This window comes from Mchenga conophoros, linkage group LG5 (assembly GCF_057382185.1).
Source record: "Mchenga conophoros isolate Kocher_MC1m ecotype Shallow Benthic linkage group LG5, M_conophoros_male_GT1.1, whole genome shotgun sequence".
Lineage (NCBI taxonomy): Eukaryota > Metazoa > Chordata > Actinopteri > Cichliformes > Cichlidae > Mchenga > Mchenga conophoros.
This window is the reverse complement of record NC_140530.1, coordinates 1621975-1642105: the sequence shown is the minus strand read 5'-3', so window position 1 is coordinate 1642105 and position 20131 is coordinate 1621975. Positions and strand designations below refer to the sequence as shown.

Sequence of the window (20131 nt, the reverse complement as noted above, 5' to 3'; positions counted from 1 at the left end):
CTGCGTATATACGAATGTGAATGGCATCATTGGCTGGACTGTGGGATAAGGTGGCATGGTTCTGATCACATACAGGAGCAGCCAGTCACTGACTCACACTGCAGGACAGAGTTGTTCAAGTATTCACGTTAATTGCAGGTTCGATTTTTGCAGCTTGGAGGGACCATGGTGGTGACAGAGTGGGAGGCCCACACTCTGCTAATATCAGATCTGCACAAACACTCGGACGTTTGAAATCATTACTAACGGCGCGTTTTTATGGCCTGGCTTTTAGCACGCGTTGACACAAACATTTCGCTTTTAACAGCCTTAGTTGTTGTTTTTATTGACGTTCTATATTTTACTGCATCATTGTTGTGCATTTTATTATAGTGGCCTTTTACATTGACAAGCACGTTGTGCAGCATGGCCTGTTGTGCTGTATAAATACACTTGAGCTTGAATGTGTGAGTGGCAGCACGGGTCCATCTGTACTGGCAGCGCAGACGGCTTCTGCTGCGCTCCTGCAACACTCACAGGAGGCTAATAACACAGAGCCGGCAGACTACAACTGTAATAAGATTCTGGACCTTCTAGGGTCTACACTGGAAGTTCAAAGTGGTCTTCAGGGAATGGTATGACTCCTCCTGTGCATCTCCCCCGTTTCTGTCCCTGCCCTTTGTTTCCCCTGTCTCTGTGGTGACCTACTTTACAGAGACAGGATCCTCCTGGGAGCTCAGATTCTCCTGGACACGACTGAATCAATCTGACAATCAGCTGTCTGCCATTTAAGCTGGTCCTGACGTTCAGTTAGTCACCGCTGAGTTGTCTCCCTCCTCCTCCTCAGTGTAAGAAGCCCTGACTGTGGCACTGATGAGACCCTTACACGGCTCCATCCACCGGCTCACTCTGCTGTCAGAGGCGGCTGAGGTTTTTTAACATCTGTCCCACAATAGGATTTTCTATGAGTCTGCTGTAGCCAGTGCCATCTTCTATGCTGTTGCATGCTGGGACAGCAGGTTAACAGCTGTGCATGAACTGATGCACAAGACCAGTAACGTAGTGGGGACGGAGCTGGACTCTCTTAGGGTGGTGTCTGAGAGGCGGATGTTGTCCAAGATAAAGACAATGCTGGACAACAGCTCTCACCCACTCCATGACGTGCTGGCCAGTCACAGGAGAACGCTCAGTGGGGGACTGAGATTACCCATGATGCACCACTGAACGAGACAGGAGATCATGCCTGCCGTGGACATGGCTGCACCACTCCTCCACTGAATGCACTGCAAACACTGATCGTGACACCGCTACCTGCACATCCTCTGCAGAGGAAATAAAGTACAGTTTGATAAGAGGGGCACCTCAGTGCCAGCATACATACTTAGCACTGTAATATGCATGTGTAATATACGGGGATGTTTACTGTTCTTACTGAGACAGCAGGGTGGAGCTTCTGCAGCAGCACAGGCTGCTTGGAGGATCTTTTAATAGAACTTACAGGTGGCGTCAACACCTGAAATACAAACGTGGACACGAACAGACGACATCATGAAGCACCAGGAAGCCCTGAACTGAAGCACAGACCAGAGGAAGAGCAAAGATGTGCTAAAATGTGAGTAACCAAAGCAGGCAGAAGTACCTCCGCTTATATCCACCTGCTGACAAACACTACGACCTCTGAGCCAACTGGAGGCCACAAAAAAGCTTTTTGTTTGTGAAAGAATCATTTGAAAGACAGGATGTTTCTAACCTTAGACACACTGCAAAAATGGAACAAAGCAGTGCTCTACAGTGCTTTCATATGCACACTGTTACAGGCTAGCGCTGGTCGTTGCACACTGCGCCTAGGCCTGGTTTGTCCAGACGAGCAGGGCACGTGATCAGTGATGTCCCGGCTCCATTTGGTGCATCGCTGCTTCTGTGCCTGATTCAGTGGTCTAAGGAAGTGAATCATGGGTCAGATCTTTGGTGAACCAGTCTGTGACATACTGGGAGTCATGGAAGCAGCGAGGATGTACTGCCTGCTCCTAAATCAAAAACAAATACACTAATGTGTTATTGCTTCAGCAGTGCATGAGCAACTCTAGCCCTGGAGTTTCATTATAACACGAGTTATAATGCACCTGCACATAAGCACAGGGAGGCAGGGCCTCACAGCACAGGCACACTCCCAACCTATTAAAAGAGTGTGTGCTTCATTATTCTAGGTTTTCTTCATTATGTTTACAAATGGCCAGAAGCAGAGAGCATGTTTATTGATCAAACAGACACAAAGAGCAGCTGAGGTACAGAGAAGCTGCCAGTTCAGCTCTGAGCTGATGAAGGAGCTTGTTTCAAGCTTCACATGGTGCCAAACAGGACTGTGCTGAGGAATCAGCCTTTTCACATGACAGCTCGATTGGACCAGAGTGAGCATCTGACAGGTACCATGTTTCTCCAACAACCTCCGTTTGATCTGAAGTTAGAGTCCATCCAGGTCTACCTGACTCACCGATACATAAAGCTGAATATCATCTGCACAGGAATGAAACCGCACGCTACGCCTTCGAACGCTCAGCACTGTTCCAGCTCGACTCCACCACCCACCAGTGTGTGTGGACTTCATGTTCTCACTGTGTTTGTGCGGGTTATTACCAGGTACTCCGCCTTCCCTCCACAGTCAGGTGGAGTTAGGCTGTCTCTGTGTGTTAACCCTGCATCATATTTGCAATCAGTCCATGGGCCTCTCGCCCTGTGGTAGCTCAGAGGCTCCACCCTCCACGACCCCGATAAGAAGAAGAAGAGGAAGAATGGATGGATGTCTCTGAGTGAGCTGATGCTGCCACAGGAGAAAGGAACTGGTCCCAGCAGTGCAGCTCAGCGTGTGACTCCCATCGTCAGGAATAAATGAAACTGCCGCACTTAATTCATGCTGTAATCGCTCTAATAGGATGTTATGGTGGACAGCATGGAACGCTGCACTGAGGTCGAGCAGGACAAGCACAGAGATGAGTCCACTGTCAGAGAAGATCGTCTGTAACCTTCACTGAAGCCGTTTCTGTGCTGAGCTCTGAAACCTGACTGAAACTCTTCAATAAGCAGAGGATCTGTTAGCTGTTTACTCTCTCCACACTGAGAGGATGAAATCAGTTCATTCGATGTGTGTGCCAGTGTTGCACTAATACGAGCTCACCCCAGTGATACGAATGAAGGAGACAGAACATATTTCAGTCACGGCTTTTTCTCCTTTGGCATCAACACAAATTCAGCATCAACAACACAAACAGTAATCAGTGCGCTGTAATTACATCAGAGCCAAACATAAATAATGTTACTAGTGTTACATGGAGACATTTAAAGTACAGTGTAGTGTAATAGTACTGCAATGAGACAAACACAGTGTCCTGAAAAGCTCCTGGAGTCAGTGTGTAACCAGCCTGCAGTGATGCAAGGCTTCACAAACACAGCAGACTGTAGTGTGACTGTTTCAGGCAGCATGCAACAGCAGCTGCAGTGCTGAATCTCCAGAACAAATGTTGAGGGGCCCTGCTGGGAGCTGCCACCTGTGGATGTGAGCTGAGGGTCCTGACACGCTAAAGCTGGAGGGGGCTGCTACAGACCAGTGTTTCACTGGGGGGATTTCTCTACATCAGTGTGGGACATCAAGCTTTTCTTTAAGGGTGCGTGGCTGTGCTGGGGAACCCTAACTACATGATTAGGGTCCCGGGGCTCCGCCTTCCTGCATGGTGGTGGGGGGGGCAGGAACCTTGTGGAACGGAGTCTCCTTGTAAATGAACCAGCAGTTACCTGCCCACAGGATCAGGTTCAGAAAGCCAAAAATCTGCAGAAACACATGAAAACACAAGTGATGACATTCAAATGTAAAACATGAGAAAAAGAAGACAGAAAAACATTTCTGCCACATTTCAAAAGAGCCGTGAGCTAAACTGTTACCTTAAATCAAAGATGACTGAGCTGGCCTCAGTAACTACAGCTTCAACACACTCATTCACACAACATTTAAAGAGAACGTGTCGTTGTTTGGAGTTAACTTCTGCTGCAGCCTAGTCCTATGCAGAGGTTTTAAACATAACACATGAAATACTTCTTTACAAGTGAAAAAGTCCAAAGCAGCTTGTTTGAAGACGTTTCCATCAGCAAAGCCAGCTGAACCTTTATATTGATATAGTAAACTGGTGCAGGGGAACACAAGCGGTTTCAGTTTTACTGATAGTGAACAGACTGAAGCTGACTTTACATTTAAACCTGAACAGTAGAGCTGGGCGATAGAACGATAACGATATGTATCGCGATATAACTTTTACTCGATAGAGAAATTAAGCTATCGCGATAGACCTCGCCGCTCTTGTCCTCAAAAAAAAAAAAAAAAAAAAAAAAAAAGGTCAGCCAATCCAAATTCAGTAGCGCAGAGCCGAACCAATCACAGCCGCAGCGTCACGTCGCGTGACTTGTTACGTACAGCACAAGTGCCAAGCCGCACGTGTGTTTGTTTGGGAAGCAGCCAGCGGGTAATGGAGGAAATGAGTGTGCCGACTAGAAAAATCAACCGAGCGTGACCGAAGAGAAAACAGATGATGGTTCCAATGCCGGAGAGATTGTCGAACGGAAGAGCCATAGAAGCTCCGTAGTGTGAAGGTATTTCGGCTATTTCAAGTCTGACAAAAACAGAGTAGCTGCACTGTAAATTGTGCCGAAAGCAAGTCTGGAAATACAATAAACTGGTGCATGCGTCACACTGTGCGCCACGTTATTGTTTCGGTGAAATGAATTTCTACAATACTGTTAATTCTACTCTCTGCAGTGTTTAAATGCTTACATATACACACAGTTACTGTCCCTCCACACATACGACTCGGTTCTGCTTCTATGCCCCAGCTTTGTTTACTTTTTCCCACCGAGGCTTCTAGACTTCTGATTGGCCAACATTTCTGCACGGTTAGGAATCTAGCGCCACCTGCTGCTTTGGCATGTTCATAGCAGCGTTTTCCTTCATTTCTGCCTTTATGTGTGGACGGGATTATTTTTTAAAACGAAAACGGAAAATCTCCGTTTTCAAAAATACCCGTGTACGTGTGGACGTAGCCTCAGTCTCTGACTGGAAGCGCTAATTCGTCATTCGGCTTTTGTCAGACTAAAGTAACTGTTAAAACTGTTTGAAAAGCTCAGCTATACAACAAGGAGAGATTGAGAATTTCCTTTTAGTTCTCAGTTTATTTGATGTTGACAAAAGTTAGTCAGTTTTGTCTGTTCTTCTGTAAAACAAACTAAGATTTATTTTTAGAATTAATATTTTGTTTCTAAGTGGAATTGACAGTTTAGTCTGTTTCGTTTGTTCTATTTTGAAACTTAAACGCTTTAGCGGCTGCCTTTTGTGTAGTTTGCAATATTTGCCTTTATTTATCTGAAAAAGTCTCATGTTCCTTAAGTACATCTACCCTGTTGAACTTATTATGGGAAATAAATATTTAAAAACAAGCTGCTGATTATTTCACATTTTACTTGTGAGCAACGGCACATTTAAATCTTACAAATATAGTTATTTGGCTGATATCGTGATAGATATCGTTATCGCCTGAAATGAAAAAAACATATCGTGATATGAAAAAATCTCATATCGCCCAGCTCTACTGAACAGCTGTGATCAGCTGACCCTGCTGCTGCTGCTCTGAGGTTTACTGATCTTACACAACTTCATTCAAACAAAGATGCAAACACGCTTCAGGAGTTCTCCTGGTTGGCTGAGCTAACAGCACAGCAGCTGATATGCAGCTGGATCATGAGCATCATGTCTCCATATTCTGTGCTACCCTTTATGTAACCCAACTATAGCAGCACAGCGTTACTGTGGTCAGCTTTATATCCCACAAAGTATTTCAATAACAGAAAGGCTGCTGGATGTTTCCCACTATGAAAGAAACAAGTCCATATAGAGATGTGACCTTTAGCAGGTGCATGGTTCCTGTTCTCAGCTATCACATTCACCTCGGCATCAAACGTCGCTTCGTTAGTTCAGTCACAAGCTGCCATGCTTTCCCACCCGCTGATGACATCAGCCTTTTACAGCTGGGGGCCAAACAAACAAACAAACAAACAAACAAACAAACATACATGAGGATTTTCCCGGTGTAGGACTGAGACACAACCTCTCTTCTTCCTGTTCTGTCCCATCTGTCTGAGCTTTTCCATCTCTGAGTGAACTTCACACAGTTTGTGCGTTTGCTGTTAATTGTTGAACATATTAAAGTTGATATGACCGGCCACGTAAAAACAAGTTGCTGCCTTTACACGCTCTCACCTTCTGCAGGGCTCGATGAAGCACCACAAACACCACTTATGAACCTTTGCATTCATTTGAAAAACAACAACCATGGACCCAGTTTGACCAGATTCCTCTCGCTGTACATGATTACACCACTGGGACTGCCTGTGTGTTACTGCTTAGGCTCACTGGGAAACTGGTGAACACTCCCTGTTCCACAACCTCTTACAGTTGATATCTACGGTGGCCCCTAGAGACAAAACACGTGCAAACTCCAAAACACAACGGAAGTGCTCCAGGACGCTAGGGGCAGTGTTGAGCTTTTGTTACCTAGTAACTACACAAGCCAGGAAGTACCAATGACCGGATTTGGGCTGTATCCCAATTCAGGGTTTGCAGCCTTAAAGGCCACATTTTAAGGTCGATTACATCACAGCAACATGACGAAGGGTGTCCCAATTCAAAGGCTGCTCGAAATGCGGCCCTCAAATGCATCCTTCATTTCCCTGAATTTTAAGGATGGGTCGGTGTAGACTTCATGGCCCAACATACAGTGGGGCAAAAAAGTATTTAGTCAGCCACCGATTGTGCAAGTTCCCCCACTTAAAATGATGACAGAGGTCAGTAATTTGCACCAGAGGTACACTTCAACTCTCCAGGAAAGCTCTCCAGCGAGTAGTGCGGTGCTCTGAACGGATAATTGGAGGTGAGCTTCCCTCCCTCCAAGACATCTACAGGAAGCGGTGCCTGAGGAAAGCGGGAGGATCATCAAGGACTCCAGTTACCCCAGCCATAAACTGTTCAGACTGCTTCCATCAGGAAGGAGGTTCTGCAGCATCCGGTCCCGTACCAGCAGACTGAGAGACAGCTTTTTCCACCAGGCCATCAGACTGCTGAACACGTCATAGACACCTCAGCTTCACTACTGGAACTTCAACATTATGCACTCCACACTGTACAGTAATGCCACTGTTTTGCACATATTCAACTCTGTATATTTTATATATTTTATTTATTTTATATATTTTATTTATTGTTTACTCTATTTAATTTGTAAAATGTGTACACACACACACACACACGTAGAAAAATATTTAGTATACACATCCAGAAATGCATACACTATTATATATTGTACATATATTTATTAGTTTCAGATGTAGCCATTCTTGTATTTTGCTTGTTTACATTATTGTATTTGCACAACTCTGTTGCTTGTGAAGCTCGCACACAAGAATTTCACTCACATGTGCTGTACCAATGTACCTGCACATGTGATGTGACAATAAAAGTGATTTGATTTGATTTCAACTGTGAGAGACAGAATGTGAAAGAAAAATCCATGAATCCACATGGTAGGATTTGTAAAGAATTTATTGGTAAATCAGGGTGGAAAATAAGTATTTGGTCAATAACAAAAATACAACTCAATACTTTGTAACATAACCTTTGTTGGCAATAACAGAGGTCAAACGTTTACTATAGGTCTTTACCAGGTTTGCACACACAGTAGCTGGTATTTTGGCCCATTCCTCCATGCAGATCTTCTCGAGAGCAGTGATGTTTTGGGGCTGTCGCCGAGCAACACGGACTTTCAACTCCCGCCACAGATTTTCTATGGGGTTGAGGTCTGGAGACTGGCTAGGCCACTCCAGGACTTTCAAATGCTTCTTACGGAGCCACTCCTTTGTTGCCCGGGCGGTGTGTTTTGGATCATTGTCATGTTGGAAGACCCAGCCTCGTTTCATCTTCAAAGTTCTCACTGATGGAAGGAGGTTTTGGCTCAAAATCTCACGATACATGGCCCCATTCATTCTGTCCTTAACACGGATCAGTCGTCCTGTCCCCTTGGCAGAAAAACAGCCCCATAGCATGATGTTTCCACCCCCATGCTTCACAGTAGGTATGGTGTTCTTGGGATGCAACTCAGTATTCTTCTTCCTCCAAACACGACGAGTTGAGTTTATACCAAAAAGTTCTACTTTGGTTTCATCTGACCACATGACATTCTCCCAATCCTCTGCTGTATCATCCATGTGCTCTCTGGCAAACTTCAGACGGGCCTGGACATGCACTGGCTTCAGCAGCGGAACACGTCTGGCACTGCGGGATTTGATTCCCTGCCGTTGTAGTGTGTTACTGATGGTGACCTTTGTTACTTTGGTCCCAGCTCTCTGCAGGTCATTCACCAGGTCCCCCCGTGTGGTTCTGGGATCTTTGCTCACCGTTCTCATGATCATTTTGACCCCACGGGATGAGATCTTGCGTGGAGCCCCAGATCGAGGGAGATTATCAGTGGTCTTGTATGTCTTCCATTTTCTGATGATTGCTCCCACAGTTGATTTTTTCACACCAAGCTGCTTGCCTATTGTAGATTCACTCTTCCCAGTCTGGTGCAGGTCTACAATACTTTTCCTGGTGTCCTTCGAAAGCTCTTTGGTCTTGGCCATGGCGGAGTTTGGAGTCTGACTGTTTGAGGCTGTGGACAGGTGTCTTTTATACAGATGATGAGTTCAAACAGGTGCCATTCATACAGGTAACGAGTGGGGGACAGAAAAGCTTCTTACAGAAGACGTTACAGGTCTGTGAGAGCCAGAGATTTTCCTTGTTTGAGGTGACCAAATACTTATTTTCCACCCTGATTTACGGATAAATTCTTTACAAATCCTACCATGTGGATTCATGGATTTTTTTTCACATTCTGTCTCTCACAGTTGAAGTGTACCTCTGGTGCAAATTACTGACCTCTGTCATCATTTTAGGTGGGGGAACTTGCACAATCGGTGGCTGACTAAATACTTTTTTGCCCCACTGTATCCCAGACTTCATAGTGCGGCGGTGGGTGTGGATAATTTTGCGGGAAAAAACCCCACAAAAAAAACAGTGGAAGCGGAGCGGCCGAAGAGTGAACTTTCCGAAGTAAGTACTGAATATGACGTCACTTATTTATGTGCAAATGTTTAATAATGAAGAACATTAAAACATTGCTGTTGGCCACATGTCGGCAAAGTTATGTGACATTAGTGATGTTTGTACTTTCAGCGTTTACTTTGTTTTAAAGCCTTTACTTTTAAATATACGCCGTTCAATAGTCGACCTTAATCTTACAGAGACTCTGATGATTTTGTGGATAATTAAAGTCAGTCATATATCCACAAACACAACAAGCTGAAAGTCAGTGATGCTGCTCGGTTTGCAGTCCTGAACATCACGGCACAAGCAGGATCCACTGCACTGTTAATGTTAGCTGTGTTATATTGCTGCCTCTGTTCGGTGGTGTCGAGCCAAACGCACTTTAACGTGTGTTTGAACGAGCTGACGGTTCACTCGTTAAGCTGAAAGAAAGATGCTTTAATCACAGCAGTCACACATGTGTCCACTGCACCATCTGGAACTCTTCTTGTTTACACTCGTAATAACACAAACACTAAATCCTGCTTCTCTGTGCTGTTGTGTAGCAGTGTGTACACCTGAGACTGTCACCTGTCTGTCTGTCCTGCACTCTCTCTCTGTTTCTTTCTCTCTGATTGTGGAATAAAAGTATGAACATGTGTTTATAAGTTACACTTGTGTTTGAATCCTGCAGCTTATCACACATTTGATTTCCATGTGTGACGACTGCAAGTGTCCAGAGTGAGGACAGACTGAGGGACCCACTGCTGCACATCATCTGTGAGGCTTTGCACCCCTGATGATCCACCAGGACAAACTCAGCAGTGTGTGAGGAAGAGGAGGAGGAAGAGCCAGCAGCAGCTGACAGATGGAGAGAATAGACAGACTGTTCCCTGTTTGTGAAGGACTGCTAGGAAAGTTTAACATAACTGTCTGTGCTGAATCAGTCTTATTAGGTAATGTTCAAATAATGTGATCATCCCAGTGTTTCCAGTGTGGGAGAAAGTACTCAGAGTACTCAGGGCCTTCAAGTTACACACTATGAAAGGCAGCAACAAGTTTAATGTTCAGAAACCTAAAGTCTGTATCAGCAGCAGGATGGAGCTAAAATAAATGTTGGTTTCAGTTCTATGAAGCTTTGAGGATTTTGGATCAGTAGCTGCTGTGTTTGTTGCATCATATTGCTGTAACTGTTTATATGCTTTATATATTCTGAGCTAAGTTGATCTATAGTGTTACATCATATTCTATAAGGATGTTATGTGTTTGTAGACTTTCTGCCCAGTTTGACCCATTTAGCAGACGTCAGCCTGTTTAAGGCTCTGATATCTATTCTGTGTGACTTACAGCAGTTATGACATGGTCTGATTTTCTCACCCAATAAAGGAATATTTCATCTATCAGTCTACTCTTCATTCTATCAGACACAGTTATCACAGCTCCTACATTTGCTTTTTACACATATATGTAAGCAATGAGCCAAATTTAGTACCAACACATTAAAAGAACAATATTTGTCTCTTATATATGATACATCTGTATACACACTGTCACAGATACTTGAGTGAAGATTTAAGGTGACAGGAAATATAAATAACTGCAACTTGAATCTTTACTGAAGCTCAGTGTTTGACACGGAGTTCATGTTCACTGCTGTAATAGCTAACAATGTTAAGAACTATAATATTGTCCATATTATATTTACATTACCACAGTGAGATGACTTTAGTCTCATGAACAACATCAGCTAATCTTAAATGAGTGTTCAGCACAGAAATGAAGCCCAACACTCATGTTCACAGTCCTGTGGTCTCAGCCTCAGATAACTAATCACACAGAGCTCGTGTAGAAACAAACAAATGAACAAAATCTGTTCTCCTTCATTAATGTCAACCACAGTTGTATGACACGTTTCCAGCGGTTAGTATCACGGTTGCTAGACCGTCCCACACAGCCCATGTGTTTGCAACCAACTTGCCGTTTATTTTGCAAATCGAGCTCAACACTGCCCCTAGCGTCCTGGAGCACTTCCGTTGTGTTTTGGAGTTTGTACATGCTTTGTCTCTAGGGGCCACCGTAGATATCAAACTGAACGAGGTAGTGAGGACCGTGTGCACAGCTGTTCATTCAGTCACTATGAAAGAAAGTCAGAGGTCCCTGGAGATCCTGAGAACCTGCATCAGTCCCTCACGACAGGTTAATGAACTCTCAGGTGAGCTCAAAGGAGCACTGAGCCGTAAACTGGGCAATGAGGATGTCATTATTAACAGCAGCAGCAGCATGCTGTGGTCTTCTTTAAACAGCTGGAGGACCCCTGGTGTCAGACAGAATGAGCTCTGAGCCTCAGGCTCTTCCAAGGCTGGATACACAGAGACAGCACAGCACTGGGATCCATTCAGGTGTCTGGATATCAGCCTGAAACACCATCCCACCATGGGACAGTCTGTTTCTCCTGCCACAGGTTTAAGCAGGTACTCAAGGGTACAAACAGCTGTGTAACCTCATCAATCCAGTAACTCTGTCATCTTAAAAACATCCTGGATGGCTTGGGCCACGACTCTGTAGTGCTCAGCTTGTGTTTAATGTGGAGCCACTGACACAGTGGATGCAGCACGAGTTTCTCTAGTGTCCAAAACAGCAGCACCTTTTACTGGAAGTGCCGTAAGAGGCTGTAGCTGGTGGTCTGTTCCAGAAGCTTCAACGTGAAGACCAGCTGCCTTTTTTTAAAACAGAAAAATCTACAGTAAATGGTAAATGGCCTGTATTTGTACAGCACTTTACTAGTCCCTAAGGACCCCAAAGCACTTTAATCAACCTGTCATCCACCCATCCACGCACACATTCACACACTGGTGATGGCAGCTACAGTGTAGCCACCCTGGGGCGCACTGACAGAGGCGAGGCTGCCGGACACTGGCGCCACCGGGCCCTCTGACCACCACCAGTAGGCAACGGGTGAAGCGTCTCGCCCAAGGACACAACGACCGAGACTGTCCAAGCCGGGGCTCGAACCGGCAACCTTCGATTACAGGACGAACTCCCAACTCTTGAGCTACGATCGTAAAGTTAAAGGATCTGTTATGCAGCACGTTTCTACTCTAGCTGAACACCCATTCATCCGTTCACACCAGCACATGTTTCTCACATTAACACTGCAGCCACGAGGAAGCATCGCGGAGCAACAGGTTAGGCTCGCAGGCTGGAGGAGCCGAGGACAACTCGCTCTATCCGGGGCTACAGTCGCCCCAACATGACATGGATGCAGGTGAACTGACCGGCAGCCTGCTGAAGAACAAAGACTGACTGGCTGCTGCAGTGATGAGGCGAGTCTGAGGGTCACACACTGACAGAAACACAAGACCTAACAAAGTTCACGGCTGTGGAACGCCACTGACGGCATGTTGTGTCTCCTTCACTGATTTCTCAGTGCAGTAAATGGAAACTGCTTCTTACATGTGCGGCGTCATGTTTGTGTAACAAATCTGTGTGACAAACAAAGGACGGATGAAGGGGGCAATCCTTTTTCTGTGCGAAAGCCTGACACGAAGCAGAGGACCGGCTTGTAGCACCTGCTTTCCATTTGATTTAGTTTTCATGGGATTGTAACTTATTTTTCAATTCAAGGACATTTCTTCCTTAAAATATTTGATGTCATGTAAACACAACTTTCTTTAAAAGCAAACAAGCAAATACTGCGTGCAGCTACATTAACATGTGTAAGAAGGAAACCAGTGAGCGCTTCCTTTGTGCTGTTGTTGTCTGGACGTTTTGATCTCATTACTCGACACAGTGATGCTTGGAGCTGTTGACTGTTCAGTGACAGATGAAGCCCTGAAGTATGTCAGCCTTGTATCGACCGCTCAAAGCTGGAGAACAACTTTCCCACTGTTCTGTTGTAAATGTGTCAGTCTCGCTGCTCTCTGAAAGAGCTTCCATGGTCTCACGCCTTTTCTTTATTTTTTGCAAACCCTCGGCCTGCTCAGTGGGCTTCGTGATGTCGTCACCTGACATGGTTTCACCTCACAGGTGAGCCTGTCAGGGCTCATTTGTTGCCTTCGTAATGGAGTTGGGACCATCAGTTGTGTTGTGCAGCAGTCAGGTTGGTGCACAGCTGACAGCTCTGTTTGACAGCTGTTAGAGTTCATATTATGGCAACAACCAATCAGCTGAGTAAAGAGAAACAGCAGCATTACTGTAAGAACTGAAGGTCAGTCAGGCTGTAAAACTGCTAAAACTTGGAATGTGTCCCCGAGTGCAGTCGAAGAAACCATGAAGCACCACGATGAGACTGTCCCACACGAGGACGCCCCAGGACAGGAAGACCCAGAGTCCCTCTGCTGCTGAGGACAGCCAAGTTAGCAGCAGCCCAGATCAGAGCCCAGATGGATGCCTCACAGAGCTCCAGCAGCAGACACATCTCTGCATGTTCAGAGCAGACTGTGAATCAGGCCTTTACGGTCAGACAGCTGCTGAGAGACCACGACTGAGGACAAGCAAAGAGCAGAGATTTGTTTGGGCCAAGAAACACAAGCAGTGGACATTAGACCATCTGTGCTTTGGTCTGATGAGTCCACAGCTGAGATCTTTGGTTCCACGCGCCGTGTCTTTGTGCAGAAAAGGTGCACGATGGTCTCTACATGCATGGTTCCCACTAGGGCTGTTCGATATAACGATATAAACATCCATCGTTTCATTTACGCTATCGTTTGTTTGGTGCTGTTGCAAAATAAACTGTTTCCAGCTGTTTTCATGTTCTGATGGTCACTGTAGCGGCTTTATTAAAGGTCTCTCTGTCTTAGATTTAATACAACCACACTACGGACGACAAGCGCCTGTTTTTATGTGTTGTTGTTAGCAACAACGACAGTAACAGCATCACGTGTCCGCTTGTTTATGTTCCACATAAACCTTTCAGAATAAAGTTTAAGATCCTGTTGAGACTTTTCAAAATAAACTGAATCACATAAAAGATGCAGATTATTTATGGATGAGAAGTAAAAAAGACGCCAGGTGCTAAAAAATAAAGCTCAGACTCAAACGTTAGAACAGGCTTCTCCCCGCAGCACGCCGTGTAATAAATACTCACAAAGAAAACGGCGCCGTTACAACTTGTGTCTAAACGTGTCGTTTCATGCATCGTTAAAACACTCGACTCAGCTACACGACGCACAGCTGGAAACACTTCACGCAGGTCGAGCTGCCCGAGATTCACAGACTTTACAGAAAATGTTACATGTTTGTGATTTATATCGTTACCGGACGATGGATGTCTGATATCAGGATATGAGACTTTGGTCATATCGCACAGCCCTGGTTCCCACTGTGGAGCATGGAGGACCAGGTGTGAGGTGTGGGGGTGTTGCTGGGGACACTGTTGGGGATTTATTCCAAGCTGAAGGCAGACTGCCCCAGCATGGCTACCACAGCATCCTGCAGCCACATGCCAGGACAGCACAATGACCCCAAACACACATGCAGGCTGTGTGAGGGCTGTTTGACCAAGAAGGAGAGTGATGGAGGCCTGGCCTCCACCCACTGAGATGGTTTGGGATGAGATGGATCCAACAGGTGCTCAGCATCTCTGAACTCCTTCCAGACTGTTGGAAACCACTTCAGGTGACGACCTCATGAAGCTCATGGAGAGAGAGCCAAGAGTGTGCAAAGCAGGAATGAAAGCAGAGGGCGGCTGTTAGGAAAAATCTAATCTATCTGACCACATGCAATTTTTTCCCGGTTTCAGTACAAGTCTATGAGAGACCAGTCAAAAAGCTTGGTTTTTGGCTGCAGACCTGTGCTATCAGTACAATTCTAACATAAAGACAAGATTATAGACGTTAGGTATGCTGAGAATAAAGCTAGCTTTGGTGGCAGCCTTCTTCACAAGGATCGCAGCTCTGCGTGTCTCTAACACAAGCCTGCTTTATATTTCTGTCATCCACATGCATCAGTCAGTCAGATCTCCCTGACAATGAGCATCTAGTTGGTGAAGGCAGAGTCCGTGTGAAGCACAACACATCCCAACAGGTCATTTTACACGGTGGGCCACACACAGCACACTTTCTGTCAGTGTGAAGATGAAACTGTAAGCAAAACGCTCCTTTCTGTAGTGCAAAGGAAACGTTTCAGTGTTTCATGACTTTGTGGAGTATGAATAAGAGACGGCTTCATCAGTAAACAAGCTGTAGAACACATGAACACAGCTAAAGGTGCAAAGTTTCTGCTTGTTTGTGGTTCAGAAATACAACAGCACGTTCAGACACTGAGCCATGGCTCTGTGCTACATGCACATACATGCTGATTGGCTGCACAGTGTGCCCATCAAAACAAAGTCCCGCCCCTGCCTGCATGGATTCTCAGCAGGGCTAGAGTGGGCTCCCACATGCTGACGGGCCATTACTAACTGACATAGGGAGTTATACCTTTGTACAAGTTTGACAGGCCTGCTAGAGGTCAGTGCAATGAGCTGGTGACAGCGGTGCTTCCAACACTTCACGATATAACTGCCAAGAATATTTGCTTGTCTGCTTTCACATGCATGTGCATCTTTAATCCACAGGTTGACTATGGTATCGGCCCACCATCTGCAGCTCTTCTGGGAAGGCTGTGCACGAGGTTTACCAACATGTTCATGGGAAATTTGGACAATTCTTCCAGAAGTGCACTCGTGAGGTCAGACAGTGATGTCGGCTCAAACTCATCCCAAAGGTCATCTGAGGTCAGGCTCTCTCACATTAAGCTCGCTCAGCTTTAGACACCTTGCTTTGTGCACTAGTGTGCAGTCAGGTTGGAACAGGATGATAACCCAACGTTTTCCCACAGTGTTGGGAACATTGAATTCTCCAAAGTGTCTGGGTATGCTGAAGCATTATTCTTCACACGTCTACCAAACACTTGTCACATTTGTCCATCCGGCAGTCCAATGGATGAGCCTGGGTTTGGTGGCTTGTAGCTCCAGAGAACATGTCTCCACTGCTCTAAAGTCTGGTGGTGACATGCTTTACACCACTGCATCCAACACTTTGCATTGCATTTGGTTATGTAAGACTAGGGTGCAGCTGCTCAGCCATGACTGCCAAACCCATTCCATTAAGCTCTCTATACACTGATCTCGAGCTAGTCTGCAGGCCACATGAAGCTCGGTGAAGCTCGGTGGCATCTGCTGACCCTGCACTGTGATTTTACCTGACCTACCGCTTTGTGGCTAAGCTGATTGGGAACCAATCGCGTCCACTTTATTATAATACCACTAACAGCTGACGGTAGCAGGGAATATTCACAGCTGGATTTGTTGCACAGGTGGCATCGTATCATACACTCCTGAGAGCGAGCCATCTCTTCACCTGTTTGAAGACTGCATGCTGCAAGAATCAGGCCACGTTTTAATACAACGTGGTTGAAGGTGAAACACCTTCATCCAATGATCTGGAAAGAGATGGTTGAATACTTTTGGCATGTACAAAGATGCTGGGGCAACCACACAGTACACCTACAGGAACTCTGTGGCCATGGTAAAAGTTCCAGGACTACATTTATTTACATTTTGAGGATATTTCTACCAGCTGTGTTTGTGCAAAGCTAACTAAACATTGTGCTATATTAATATAATCAAATGACTTTATTTCAGTCTAAATTTGATTTTAATTAATGTACTCAATGTGAACCAGTTACAGTACGAACCCATTCGACCCACCCTCACTATACGCCGGCTCTGTGCGGCGTCCTGCCCCACCACCTGATCTAACTCATCAGCAGCTGGTCATCAGCTGACAGCTCAGCCCCTCTCTGCACTCCAGTGTCCAGAACGTATAAATCTGGGGTGTCCTGGAGCCGTGTGCACTTAGGGACCGCCTTACGGTCAAACATGGTGTTTGTTATGGACAAACTGCACTTTGCACACTAGTCCAGTAACAGAACACCGCCCTGGTTCAGGTCAGGCTGGCCGTTCCTCCCAGTCTCACCCTAAAGGTCTAACTGTCGTTGCCCACATGAGTGTTGAAGTCTACCAGTAGGACGACAGAGTCCCCGGGTGGAGCAGCTTCAAGCACCCCACCCTGGGACTCTAAGAAAGCTGGGTCCTCTGAGCTGTCGTCCGACGCATTTTTGTTATCATCGAATTAGACATTTTATGTGGGGGTGCATCCCTGATCTTAACGCTGAACCTAAAAATCAGAGTTTCCATTTCTATTCTATTTTTTGAAGCAACCAAAATCTAAACATCTGATCTCCCAGTTTGTCAAAGACTGTGCTGGTTAATGCAGCCCCTCCCACAGGGGCCTGAGCCAGTGCTGAGCCTCTCCAGGTATGGGCTCATTCAGTTTAAGGCTCTGCATAGACTCCATTACTCGAAGACAAAACTCAATGAAACCTTTGGTAAAGTCTCTCCCCTATGTGATAAATGTGCATTTTTGAGTGGTTTTTCAAACAGTTTGCTAGGAACATCCAGCTAAACTAACCTGGCCTGTTTGCACAGCCCGCGTGCACGTCTGGTTTCATTCCCTTATCTTTGTGTAACACCTGCCTACCCAGAGTTTCTTGCTTCATTGTGTTTTCTGTTGGTTCATTCTTCCTGTGTATAAACGTTACATGAATTATAAGAAGCATCAGTGACTGGACCTGGTCCACTAGGCTGTAACAAACCATCTAAAGGTCTGAATGGCCTCCTACTCAGAGCGCCTTACAAAATTCAAACCGGAAAAACTGTGAGAGTTTGTTGTTCCACAGATCTATGGTACTGTAAGAGTCACAATCTGAAGCTCGTCTTTGTTCAGTACCATTTTTTTCTAAAACTAACATCGTGTTCAATAACACAAACAAGCACCTGCATATTTGTAGAAAAATACGAGCTATGTTGAGTTACATTTGTGACTGTTGAGAACGAGTTCATGACCTGTGGACAGGACTTACAGTTATTCAGTACACGATGCATCCTACTGCACCAGCAACGAGTTATTTAACAAACAGCTTGTTGCACATGTTTCGACATCAGCATCAGTTGAGCAAAGCCTCACGTACAAAAACAGACTTATTTTTGCTTCATATTCTTACAAGAACATGCTTTTTACATGTTTGCCGTAAACGTAGCCCTATCACTGATATCATCGATGTAAGCCTTTGTAAGCAACACTTACCACAGAGGCGTTGAGCCTGCCCATGGAAGGAAACTCTCCTGCTTTACAGCTGGTACACAACTGCACCAGGCGGTTGGGGTCAGTGGCATATTTAACGTCGGTCAGGCCTTTGCCCCAGGCCGAGGAGGACACGAGCCAGAGGAAGGCAAAGGCAGCGGTCAGCAGCAGGTCCTATCAAACACAAATGCTCACCAATGTATGCATGTATAGTTTTCAATGACACACTGATGTGGAGTTACATTTGCAGATTATAGGATGTGAACATTTTTACTTAAGCAGCATAGAGGAGGACAAAGCTTTCTCCGATGCTTACACCCATCAGCCATTAAACCCACTCCAAGATGAAGCCAGTAACACTGGTCGTCTTGTTACCATGCAGCAAACCTTCCGTCTGTAGCACCCACATGCTCACTGCTCTACAAAACGTGTACTCACTATGACGGGACCACGGCTGGTCTGCAGGTAGACGCTCCGGTAGCCCAGGTAGACTATGAGTGTGGCGGTGCAATAAAGGAAGGCAAACACACCAACACACACAAAGAACTGTGCTGAAGAGGAGAAGTCGCCCTGCAGATAGGTCTCAGTGCACGAGCCGTTACATGATGGTGGTAGACAATACGGTTTCATTGCCAACCTGAGGAAATTAGAGAGAAAGAAGGCACATTCACCCGCTGCTCCCAACACATCTGGTTTTATTATTTGACTTCAGAGAACACAGCTGCTCACCTGAGTTACTCTTCTATCCAAGGAATGCAAGAGGAAAGAAAGGATTCATCAAAAGAGACTCCGAGTAAGCCTTCAGCTCCACTCCATTACACAGTTTACAGGGACTGGAGTATGGAAACTGACAGCTTTCTTACAAGAAATTTGTCATCTGTGCAACATCTGTAAGTGTGGCCCCCTTGTTCTTTTTAAATGAGGAAACAAATGGAAACTCTCCTGATGTGATATGCTACATTGTGCCAATAGTCCTCCACTGTGTCTGCTTGGGATGAACAGGCTAAGAAATGAAAGCTCTTTATTGAAATGAATAATTAAACAGCATAGAGAATGCAGCATGTTTAGGTGGAAGCTAGTGAGCCAACTTCCTGCTAACTTCTAACTCTGTTAAATGTAATAAATCCTGTTTCCATGGATGTTAAACTTCATAGTTACACCTGGTAAAGCAGCAGCGCTGATCATTTTATTACAGATGGAAGAATTTAGACAGTTTTTTTTTAATAAATTTTATTTTCAGTCACAGCAGCATGTTAACAACAAAACATTGAACATACAGTAGTTTGCTGTTCAGTATTTACAATACCCGAAAAGATAACAGAAATAGAGAAGGAAAAAACAAACAAACAAACCAAAGAAACCCCTACAAAACAACAAAAAACAAACAAACAACAACAAACAAATAGGAAAATAAAATGTATAAGGGACATTCAGTGTACAGTTAACTATGATAGTGATATAGAGATATGGCATCCGGTCATGATAAGGTGGTCATTTTAAATGTTTCCATGTACATCAAGAATGGCTGCCATGCCCTAAGAAATTTGGTGGTTGAACCTGCCAATGTATATCTCATCTTTTCTAAATGTAAAATCCTCATGAGCTCCGCAAGCCACTGTTCATGTGTGGGAGGAGCTTCCTGCTTCCATCTTAAAAGTATAAGGCGCCTTGCGATAAGTGAAGCAAAGGCAATAGAATTCGAAGTGATGTCTTGAGGTATCACCCCAAAGATAGCCGTTAGAGCAGAAGGATCATATTTAACGTTATACATCTCTGACAGAGTGTTAAATATAGACACCCAATAGTTATGAAGATTGGGGCATGTCCAAAAGGTATGAAGGAGCGAACCTGTTTCTGCTTTACATCTGTTACACAG

At 45.1% G+C, this 20131-nt stretch overlaps 1 protein-coding gene across 2 annotated transcripts in view; it reads right to left on the bottom strand.

Moving 5' to 3' along the window:
- Positions 1-3183: 3183 nt before the first annotated feature.
- sypl2a (synaptophysin-like 2a) overlaps positions 3184-20131 on the bottom strand; it is a 37915-nt gene continuing 20967 nt past the window's right edge. For both annotated transcript variants that reach the window (XM_085272808.1, XM_085272809.1), the window contains exons 4-6: positions 18694-18892; positions 18259-18429; positions 3184-3799 (exon numbers count right to left, since the gene is read on the bottom strand). In XM_085272808.1, the coding sequence (XP_085128934.1) occupies positions 3674-3799; positions 18259-18429; positions 18694-18892 (496 nt within the window). In that variant the 3' untranslated portion in view covers positions 3184-3673. The remainder of the gene's footprint in view (positions 3800-18258; positions 18430-18693; positions 18893-20131) is intronic.